Source organism: Entamoeba nuttalli (assembly GCF_000257125.1).
Source record: "Entamoeba nuttalli P19 unplaced genomic scaffold asmbl_5176, whole genome shotgun sequence".
Lineage (NCBI taxonomy): Eukaryota > Evosea > Mastigamoebida > Endamoebidae > Entamoeba > Entamoeba nuttalli.
Window position 1 is genome coordinate 1 of NW_008577292.1, and position 11,148 is coordinate 11,148.

At 23.4% G+C, this 11,148-nt stretch overlaps 5 protein-coding genes across 5 annotated transcripts; 2 read left to right on the top strand and 3 right to left on the bottom strand.

The window, feature by feature from the left end:
- Window positions 1-76: 76 nt before the first annotated feature.
- On the top strand, window positions 77-913 carry ENU1_122730 (nucleosome assembly protein, putative; the record flags this gene model as incomplete). The annotated part of the gene is made up of 1 exon (XM_008859858.1): window positions 77-913. One exon carries the CDS (start codon window positions 77-79, stop codon window positions 911-913), a length of 837 nt encoding a protein of 278 aa, XP_008858080.1.
- Window positions 914-967: 54 nt separating this feature from the next.
- Window positions 968-6,093, bottom strand: ENU1_122740 (Sec7 domain containing protein; the record flags this gene model as incomplete). Its single annotated transcript, XM_008859859.1, has 2 exons — window positions 968-5,593; window positions 5,647-6,093. 2 exons carry the CDS (start codon window positions 6,091-6,093, stop codon window positions 968-970), a joined length of 5,073 nt encoding a protein of 1,690 aa, XP_008858081.1.
- A 1,520-nt stretch (window positions 6,094-7,613) lies between these two features.
- ENU1_122750 (hypothetical protein) lies at window positions 7,614-8,009 on the bottom strand (the record flags this gene model as incomplete). Its single annotated transcript, XM_008859860.1, has 3 exons — window positions 7,614-7,646; window positions 7,706-7,858; window positions 7,926-8,009. The coding sequence occupies 3 exons, from the start codon at window positions 8,007-8,009 to the stop codon at window positions 7,641-7,643; spliced, it is 243 nt and encodes an 80-aa protein (XP_008858082.1). The 3' UTR covers window positions 7,614-7,640.
- Window positions 8,010-8,254: 245 nt separating this feature from the next.
- ENU1_122760 (Rab family GTPase) lies at window positions 8,255-9,036 on the top strand (the record flags this gene model as incomplete). The annotated part of the gene is made up of 3 exons (XM_008859861.1): window positions 8,255-8,294; window positions 8,343-8,650; window positions 8,716-9,036. 3 exons carry the CDS (start codon window positions 8,255-8,257, stop codon window positions 8,971-8,973), a joined length of 606 nt encoding a protein of 201 aa, XP_008858083.1. The 3' UTR covers window positions 8,974-9,036.
- A 66-nt stretch (window positions 9,037-9,102) lies between these two features.
- ENU1_122770 (hypothetical protein) lies at window positions 9,103-9,612 on the bottom strand (the record flags this gene model as incomplete). The annotated part of the gene is made up of 1 exon (XM_008859862.1): window positions 9,103-9,612. One exon carries the CDS (start codon window positions 9,610-9,612, stop codon window positions 9,103-9,105), a length of 510 nt encoding a protein of 169 aa, XP_008858084.1.
- Between the last annotated feature and the right edge of the window lie 1,536 nt (window positions 9,613-11,148).

Sequence of the window (11,148 nt, forward strand, 5' to 3'; positions counted from 1 at the left end):
TATTTTAATTTAACACTTTTTTATTTACTTTTATGTTTTTCTATGACACTTTTTAAGAAATTTATTTTCCAAAATAATGAACTTAATTATTGCAAAAATGGTTGAACATTTAGACCAAGAACAAGAGAATAAATATAGTGAAATGATTGCTAAGTTTGGTAAAGAAACCATTGAAGCAATATCTGAATTAGAACAACAACAAATAGAACTTAATAATTTAACAATACAAAATGAAATGGTAATGATAAATGAATTTCGAGAATCTCATCAACGATTTCAAGCATTTAAACCTTCACGTGAAAAAATTCCCCACTATTGGAGTTATGTTCTTCAAAACTCTGGAATATTAAAGAAAATACAATCAACAAATACGGACATTGAAATCTTAGAACATTTAAAAGATATTTATCTTACATCATTTACAGTAGTTAGTACAGTTGGACCAGTAATAGCTGATAGAAAAAGATTAAGAGTTGGATTTAAGCTTGTATTTGAGTTTGAAAAAAATGAATGGTTTGAAGAAACGGAATTAAGTAAAACAGTATCATATATATTTAATGAACCAATTTATTATCCTAAAATTTCAAATTCAGGTGTTACTTTTTATGATGGAAAAAACCCTAAAATGATTGATTCAAGTCAACATTCATTTTTTGATTTCTTTGAACCAATAAACCAAAAAGAAGAATATAGTAATGAAGAGGAAGAAGAAGAAATTGAAGATAAATTAGATGAACAAATAGATGATACTATATGTTTTTCTAATGATATTATTCTTAATAGTTTATATTATTTTAAAAATCAAATGGAACCTTACTCTGATGATGAAGATGATGATTTTTCAAGTGATTTTTCTTCATTATTAAATGAAGACAGTGAAAGTTTAAATGATGAAAGTTATGAGAGTGAATAATTGAGTCATTTTTATCAAACAAACATCAAATTGTATTTAAAGATAATAATTGAATTATTTGATGGCATTATATATTTTTAATAAAGCAGAACTTAGGTGTTGTCTTATTTCAATATTTTCATGAGGAATTAATGAAAGAAGGTTGGAGAATGATTGTTGATGAACAATTCTAAGTAGCTCATTATCACATTTTTCAATTAATTCAAATGCAAGAAGAAGAATAGTATCTGAACTAATACTTAAAAATTCATTCATCAAATTGACAATAACAATTGGATATGTCTTACATACTTCATGTGCAAATAAAGTGAGATGATATTCTATTGCATTCTTGATTGATAAAACATTTTGATAATTTGGATTTGTTTGTTTAAGTTCTTTAAGTACATCAATAAATCGTTTTATATTATTTAATAAACATATTAATATATCTTGATCTTCTTCTTTAGATATTAATGTAATTTGTTGAGAAAATGAAGATATTGCATTTAAAAATGTATCAAAAGCAGATGTAGTTGATGGGAAATCAAATGATGATGGTATAAATAAATGAGGAATAAATTGTTCTTTGAACGTTGATTTTATTTCAGATGAATGATGATGTTTTTGTTTATCTTTTTCTTTACATTCAACAGAACAATAAAATGTATCACACAATGGACATCTTAATTTATTAAATTCATATAATTCTTTATTACAAAAACTACATTTGAGTTGTTGTTCTTCATTAGAGGTTATTTCTTGATGGTTTGTTTTACTTTCATTAGTTAAAGGTACTGAAGGTAATTCAACAAAATATTTCATTGAGTCATACATGTAATTAATAATATCTTCTATCATAAGTTTATACATTGGAATATAATTTGGATTATCTATAAAATAAGAAAATATTAATTTAATTGTTAATACAGCTACAGATGAAGATTGAGAAATACCTCTAATAATAAAAGTAATTACAATATGAATAATGTCAGCCATAAATGGTTGTAATAGTCCTGGATTTTTAGAAATGAAATCACAGGCTCTAGTTAACATACTTAAACATACAGATGACCACCACTCATCTCCACGAGAATTAAATATATTTTCAGATTTTAAATGATAATATCCAATTGGTTCTAAAACTCTAAAGAATATTTTATAAAACACAAAATACCAATCATTGTATGAAAGTTTTGGAGAATAAATTTCAATGTAATGAGTTAAAGATTGTAATGCCAAAGAAGAAATAATAATGTGCTGACTTTTTGTAATATTCATATGAGTAAATAAGAAATCAAAGAAAATATCAAAGAAATGAGAGTCTAAACTTAAGTCAATAGTATCAATTGGATATTTATCAATAATTCTATTTAATCCAACAATAATAATTGGATCACTTTGTTTATCTTGAACAACTGCTTTCTCATTAGTAAGAGAAAATTTTATAAGTGTTTTAAAGAAATATGAGTAATATTTTTCATCAAATTCATATTTTAATTCTATTATTGTGCTTAATGTTTCATATCCTTCTTTCATAATACTTAAAGATTCATCCATAGTAGAAATGAATAATATTTCAAATACTTCTTTCCAAGATTGTGTTATATAATTATCTTTCTTTTTTAATTCTTTCTTTAATACTTCAAGAATATTAGAACGACATTTCTCTAAAGGAGAATCTCCCATTGCAATAACAACTGGTTTTAATATTTCTTTTGATTCTTTAAATAAATCCAATTCACAAAATCTAAAAAATATTTCTATAGCTTTCATTGAAATAATTTCATGTGGATGAAGCATACATTGTAATAAGAAATTTCTTATAATTTCAATTGTTTCTTTATTATTTATTTCTTTATTCTTTTCAATAAATCCTTCAACAATTAATTTAAATTGATTTAATAATAACATTGGTGGAGTGATACAATTTAATTCATTTAAGGCACTGCTACTTAGACATTTGATAATTTCACAAAACCTTTCTTCGTTTAATAGTTTTAATGAATCAAATATTAATGGTATTGTTTCAATTTCAATTTTTAATTCTTTCTTTAAATTAAGTATATCATTTGAAATGTTTGTTGGTAATTTAATATCTTTTGGTTGATATAATTGATGTTGGACTTCCATAAAAAATAATTTTCTAGTATTTTTTGGAATACTTTTTAATGTTGAAATAGTTTGATGTTCAATTAAGTTCATTTGTTCAAATCTTGAAAGAACAATAAACAAATACTTCCATCCTCCATGTAATTTATTTTGTAATGAATTACTAATATCTATTATCATTTTAGTAACCTGAATATTACATGATTTACAACTATTAAAATCATAATACACACACCATTCACACATAGTTTTAATAATAAGTTCAGTCATTTCTCTACAATCCATTACAATACAAATGTCAAGCATTTCTTTTAAATAAGTTAAAGTATCTGTAATATCATTATATGTATCAAACGCAATTTTTAAACTTTTTAATTCTATTGGAACCATAGTTTCTATAAGTGCATGAAGAATATCTTTATTAGAAATGGATAATGACTCAACAGTATCTTCATCAATTTTAGCTTCAGTAATTTGACTTTTTAACAATAAAATTTGAGGTCTTTGATGAGGATTATTCTTAATAGTAATTATATATTTATTATCATTTTCAACTTTTTCTTTTTGTTCTGGAATCAAAAATGCATTTTGAGTAACACTTTGGTATAAAGGTTGAAGATAACTATCAGGTAATGTAAAATTAAATTGTTCAACCATTTGTTTAAATTTCTCATAACTATCCATTGTTTTTGTTTTGACATTTGAATTATGTGTTTCAGTTGATAAGAAAATAATTGTTGTAGCTAAGAAATATATTTGATTTGATGTAATATTCATCTCTTTCATTTTATCACTCCAACACTCAGCATATCTATAGGCAAACATTTCCATTACACGGTCAACTACTTGACCTTCTCCTGGCATAACAAATAAATTAAACATTAATCTTAATGCTTCATCAACACTTAGTCCATTAAAATCAATTAATTTCATGTATTCTTTAAAGACTTCTTTATTAAAGTCTTTATTAGAAGTAAGATATTTACCTAATGCAATTTTATCAATACCTTCTAATTTTTTAAGAAATTGAGCAATAGACATTGGGTCATTATAACATAAATTTGATTTAATCATATATGAAACTCCATCATTTGGTTTTTCTTTGAATAATTGTTTAGCTTTTACAATATCAACTTTAATTTTTCTATCAATTAAACATTTTAAAATTAATGTTGAGTTTGTTTTAACAGGAATTCCATTATCTAATTCAACCATTCCAATACTTTCTAATCTATTTACCTGAATCATTAATTTTTTAATTGAGTCTATGATAATATGAACTAATGATAAACATTCTTTTCTCATATCTGCAAGAATTTTAATAGGAATTTCTTCTATAGAAGCATTTTTAAATTCAGGTGTAAGAATAAAACAAATAGTATTTAATAATTCTTCAAAGATATTTTGTCCAAACTTATCACAATCATAATTTAAGAATATATCATTTAAAAATTGAGAGTCTTGACATAACTTTACTAATTCAGATATAACTATTTGTTTATATGAATATAATGGTAAGGGTGATAAAATATAGAAGAAAACTATTGAATTTAATAATAATGCAATTTCAGTTTTTAAATTTGCTCTAAATTTGAGTATACAAATAATGAGTATTTGTAATGATGTAATAAATAATGTTTTATCATCAGAAAATACATTATAACTTAAACAACCAACAAAATCAATATTCCATTTATTGATTACTGTAGGATTACATGTTTCAGGACATTTATCTAACCAATAACGTGTTAATTCAAGAATATGTTTTTCCATTCTAAGAACCATTGGTCTTTTCCCTCTTAATTCTTTCCATGGGGATTTCTTAATTTGTTCTGATAAAAATGGAGACTTTATATGATCGAATGAACTGTTTTTTATTAATAAACTTAGTATTGCTAAATGAATTGGTAAATCTTCTTCAAGTAACTTTTCTTTTTCAAGTACACTATCTTGTCTTGCTGTTCTTCGTTTCATTTGAGCTAATTCTTTTTGAACTTGAAGTTCTTGTGTACTTCCACCTTTAGTTAATGTAGACTTTTCTTCACTCATTTGTCCAATATATTCTTCTGTACTTTCTCCTTCTTTTGGTGTTTTTGGAGATTTAATTTCTTTATCAACAGAGCTGTCTTCTGATGAAGATGTTTCTTCATCATCAGAAACAAATTCTCCAAGGAATGTGTCGTGAGGTTCATTTGAATGATAACTTGTATTTTCATGAGAATTAATACTATCATTTGAATTATTTTTTATTTCAATGATTTCTTTATCTTCTTTCTTTGTTATCCTACTTAAAACTGATATAGGAGTATTTCCATGGAAATTATTTTGAGGATTCACAAAAATATCATCATTACAAGGAGTAAACTTTAGTTTATCTGAGGAACTCAATTTAGTTCCTCTAGTTACTGAAAGTGACATTGCTCTATCACGTTCTCTTCTTAAACCATTTGAACTAAAAAATTGTAAATGTGAAGATAATGATGGAGAAGGCTGTTCAATGTCTTCATCAAAACGAGTTACTCCTCCATACATAATAAATAATGAACGAATATATTTTTCCTGAATCTTTCTAATTGCACGGGCATTTGACTAATTAAATGAATAACACTTATATACATTTAAAATGATATACTAAAACAAACATCATTTGGAGAAACAACACAAAACATATCATTAAGTAATTTAAAATTTTCAAGAACAAATTTTTTTTCTATTTTGAATGGAATAGTATTTTCTATTAGTCCAAATGTAAATTGAAGTATTTTTTTATTTGATTTAATATTTTGAGCTGTTAAATAAGATATTGATAATTCTAATATTTGTTGAACAGTATTTACAGTTAATATTTCAGGTTGAATTAATGCTAATAATGATGATGCCAATTTATCTGTTTGTTTAATAGAATAATAAATTGTTAGTCCAATTTTCATACATCCAAGTAATGAATTTTGATTAGTCTCACAAAGATTATTTCCTTGAATAAATTTATTTTCATATTGTTGGTAAGTTTCCATCGTTTGTTTTTGTTTACGGTCAATGCATGATTGGATAACAGCGAGAGACATTTGAATAGAATATTTATCTCCCATGTCTAGAAACCACTGATTATTAAGTTCATTTTTCAAAATAACTCTGTTTCCTTTTTTAAAGAATTTTTTATTTTTTTTTTCTGCCTCTTCCTTTCTCCATGAAACAAAAGAAGAAATTCAACTCAACCCCGTTTCTTCTTCAAAAAAGGTGCAAATTCCATTAATATGAAAATTGAAAAATATATATTCTCACTTTAAAATTTTCTTTTTGTATCAAAAAGATATTTGTGATTTTATTTTGAGTGGTTTTCAGTTGTCTTAGTTTGTAATACCTTCACTTAAAAAGAGTTAAAAGAAGATAACACCTTTCGTTGCTCATTCTTTAAATCCGAATTATAACTGAATGAAACAAAAATATTTATGTCAATTCCTGTTTGAACGAATTGTTCGTACAATAAAGACTTATTGAACTAACAACCCCTATAAGAATTTAAAGTATCTAAAACAAAAGTATTAACAAAAACTAGATATGGAAGCCCAAAAAAAAATTGTGAGAAATGCACAATAGTAATAAAAACATAATAAGTCACAATTATTTTTATTAATCAAAAAAGGAAATAATCATATCCAAAACTTCATTTTTTGATAATAGAATAACATTTGTAATAACACTGAAAGTACTAATATTTATACAAAAAAAATAAATTTGGTTATAACACATTAAGTCAATAGAAATGAAAGCTCATATTAATCATAAAAGAAAATCCTATACATAAAAGACAAAAAACTTTCAGAGTTAATGATTAGACTCTATATAATTATTTTATGGAAGTTTTAAAATATTAATTGGATAACAATAAATTAATGACTATTTTTCATTTTTACTTATAACAAATATTTAAACGTATTTGGATCATTGTTTGTTATAGAAATAATATAACATTAGTTTGAGAAAAACTGTCTTTATAGAGTGTTTTTGATAAAAAAAAGAAGACTAAATCTCAACAATGAAACATTCTGATTATATAAACTTCTAAATTAATAATGAAAAGTATTGACATTAGAATTATTTAATAGTAATATAATATTTATCTTTTAATTTGATAATATCCTATACTAATTTCTTTATTTCTATAAATACTAAAAAGCAAGTATTTACTATTAAAGTTTCGTTAATTTTCTTTTAAAATTTAAGTGATAGTAAAATTAATATGATTATATTCCTTAAAAATTAAAAAGGATAAACTATTCCTAAAGTATAATAAACAAAAATATATTTAAATTCTAAAAGTCTTTTATAATTTTATTAGAATCTCTTTCTAATTAAAAATTACTTTTTTATATTTTTATAAATAATGAATATCAAAATTGATGAAATGTATTAATTTTTAAATTAACGTTCAAAGTAACGACTAAAAATCATGAAGTTAAAATATTATATAAAAAATAACAGTCAAATAAAAGAAAAACATTTTTACTTTTTTTTATAAAATGTTATTCTTAAACAAAACTTTTTTTTATTTTTATACAAAAATTATGCACTTTCATTTTAAATCAAAAAGACAAATAAACAAAAAGGTGAATTAATTTATTCACTTAACACTAATTTAATTCTACACATACGTTAATTCCTCTTAAAAATTATTTTTAATGAATTGATTTAAACACAAACAATTTTAGAAGAGAGATAAAGAATTGCATCCTTTTCCGCATCTTTTGCCATTGAATTAGTAATAATTGACCCTACAATAACACTCACAATAATAATAATAACAACTGCAATCATAATTAATGGAATGAAGTCAGCTACAACAACTGACTGATACTATTTTACAATAAGTATTATTTTTATTAATTAATATTTATTACTATAAAAATATAATTAAACAAACAACAACAGGTTGAAATAAAAGTGATTGGTATTCTTTTGTTGGATTTTCTTGTACCTCTCCATAAGTGAAAGCAAAAAATGTCATCATAAAAAGAAGGAGATGATTCATTAGAGCTAAACGAATGTCTATTAGATTTTCAGTTTTTTTCTCTTTTAACTTTTTATTTTTGTGTTTTATTTATTTGTCACAAAAAATAAATAACATTAACTTTATTTTATGTTTTTGTTTTTTGTTAATAAAATAGGAAAATAAAAAGATGAAAAAGATTGAAAAAAAAAATAAATTATTACTCTAAAAATATAAAGAAATAACTCAAAACATTCACTCGTATGTCTTGTTGTTCAGGAAAAAACGAAAGTATTATTGATAGTTTGCTTTTCATTTAAACAAATAAGAGAATTTACACTCAATTAATAGTCACAAATGATGAACCTCCAACACCATTACCTTTGAATGAACAACTTTCTAAAGGAATAAAAGTAGTTGTTTTAGGAGAGATGGGAACTGGAAAGACTTGTATTTTACACAGATGGATTAGTAATGAATTTGTTAGACAAACAGCTACTGTTGGGTGTGCATTTAGTTCAAAAACAATAACTTATAATAAAAGAATTATTAAATATGAATTATGGGATGCAGCTGGACAAGAGAGATATCGATCATTATCTTCAATTTATTATAGAAATGCAACAGTTGCCTTATTAGTATATGACATTACAAAACGAGTTTGTTTAAATTCAATATTAGTTAATAAGAAAAAAAAAGAAAATAATAAAACTTATTGAATTAGGAAACATTTAATGCTGTAACTGATTGGGTTGCTGAATTAAAGTCTAATACAACCAATGACATAATGATTTTAATTGTTGGAAATAAAGATGACTTACAAGAAGAACGTGAAGTTAATCAAAATTCTGTGAATGACTTTATTAACAGTTGTAACTCAAATATTATTGGTAATTTAGAATGTAGTGCAAAAACAGGGAATAATATTAATCAAATATTTGATATTATTTCAGAGAAATTACTTGAATTGTGCAATGAATAATTGTATTATTTAGGACCTGTTTATTTATTTTTTCATACATTAATACTTTGTAACAAATGTCTCTGTATATTAGAAAAAAAATTAAAACTAATTAATTCTATTGAATTAAAACAAGAGACAAAAGATTAATTATTTCTTTCCTTTAGTGTTTTTGTATATTCCATGTCCAATTCTCTTGAGAGTTTTTTTGGTATCTGTTTTATGTGAAATATGTCCATGTGACTTAAGAACATACTTAGCATCACGGGCAATATCTCTAATAGCGTTGAATCTCTTTTCTAATCTTAATCTTCTAATCATTCTAGCTCTGAATTTTCTTGGGATGTTTTTAACAATTTTCTTCATAACTCTAAGAAGGGCTAATTTCTTTGTATGGTAAACAACCATTTTAGATCTTAAATGTGTTAATTTTCTTCCAATAATATATTTTTCTCGTTTTGTGATCACATTTTCTAAATCTTTAATATTTTCGTCAATCATATCTCCGACATGTCTTTCTTCATCTTCAACTTCATCTAATCTCATAGCAACTTCTCCAAGTCTTTCTTGAACACGGTATAGTGTTGGCATCCAAAATCCACTTGATTGGGCACATGCTGAAAGGACAAATGTTAAAGCAAGGATTGCAAAAAATCTCATAACAATAATATGATGATTTTTAAGTTCTTTCTTTCTTTTTTAGTTATTTTTGTTTTCTTTTTTCTTCTTATTAAAATATAGTTTTTTAGTAGTTGTTTTTTTAATTATATTTTTATGATTTTTATAATTTTTTTTTAAGTTCTATGAAAATATAAAAACATTGTTTAGATTTTAATTTGAGTCTATGAAGAATCTTCCTTTATTTCTTTTCTTAATCTATTGTTTCAAGGTTTATTACTAACTATTACCTACAATGAGTTAATGAATTTATTGTTTCATCAAAGTTAATAAAAAAGACTAAACAACAGCAATACAAATCCAATTATTAAATCTCTTTAAAATAATATTAAAAAGAAAATTTATATATTATTATTTGTTTGAACATAAATTATTTCTTTAATATGTGGATGTTTTTTTTTGTTTAAATATAAAAAATTCAGTATATTCAATTTTACTCAAAGGTTATTTCATTTCATTATTTTGTATTTCATAAGAAAAAACTCAGATGAGATATGTAAAACTAACTGATGATTAAAGAAATAGATACTCATTGAGTTCTTTGATAAAAATTCCCTATTATATGATTGGTTATACATAAGATTGTATTTATAACAACTAGTTGAATGGAAAGATAAATAAAATAGTTTTAGACTTAAGAGAATTAGAATGAGAATATTACTTTCTTTATTTGGACAGAAACACATTTTGTTTGATTCAATTCCCAACTAAATAAAGATATTCTTTAGCATTAGACTATTAAAATGTCTTGATAAGAATAATATATCAAAACAAAGAATTTGGTAAGTCTTTCTAAGAAAGGAATTTATATTTATTAATTATATATAAAATTCAAGACACTAGATTATACAGTACTACTAATGAATGAGATTGTTTAGTCAACTAATTATTATCAACATTATGATAAAAAGATTGAAGCCTTAGTTTTTAAATTAATATAACTATAAAATACTTTGTCTTGAAACATCTTTTAAATTATTATTTAAACTGGACTTGTTTAACTAAAATAGATAGAAATGATTAACCAAAATAATTAACAATGATTTCATTTGTTTAATAATTTGAAGTCTCAATAAATGTTAATATATTTTGACTGATAAAAATAAAAGAGTTCCAACAATATTTGAAAAACAAAGAAAGATTTATTTGCTTGAATTATTAATAAAAAGAGTGTTATTGTTTAATCTTATTTTAACAATTAAGCTAAAATCAAAGTATTTGTCATGCAATTTACTTGTTAATGACTAATATCATCATTTAAAAGATATTGAGACACAAATAAAACAGTTTTTTTTAAATTGATTATAGAGTATTAATGTTACTAAGACTTAAGAAGAATCTCTCAAATATAACATAAAAAGTTATTATCTTTTAATTGATAAAAGGTGTATTATGATTTGGGGGAAAAAACATAAAGAAAAAAAGCAACAAGACATTATTTAGTAATTTCTTCTTTAAAAGAAATAATGTATGACACTAACAGAGAAATTATATACAAAAGCTATCTTACAAGAAGAA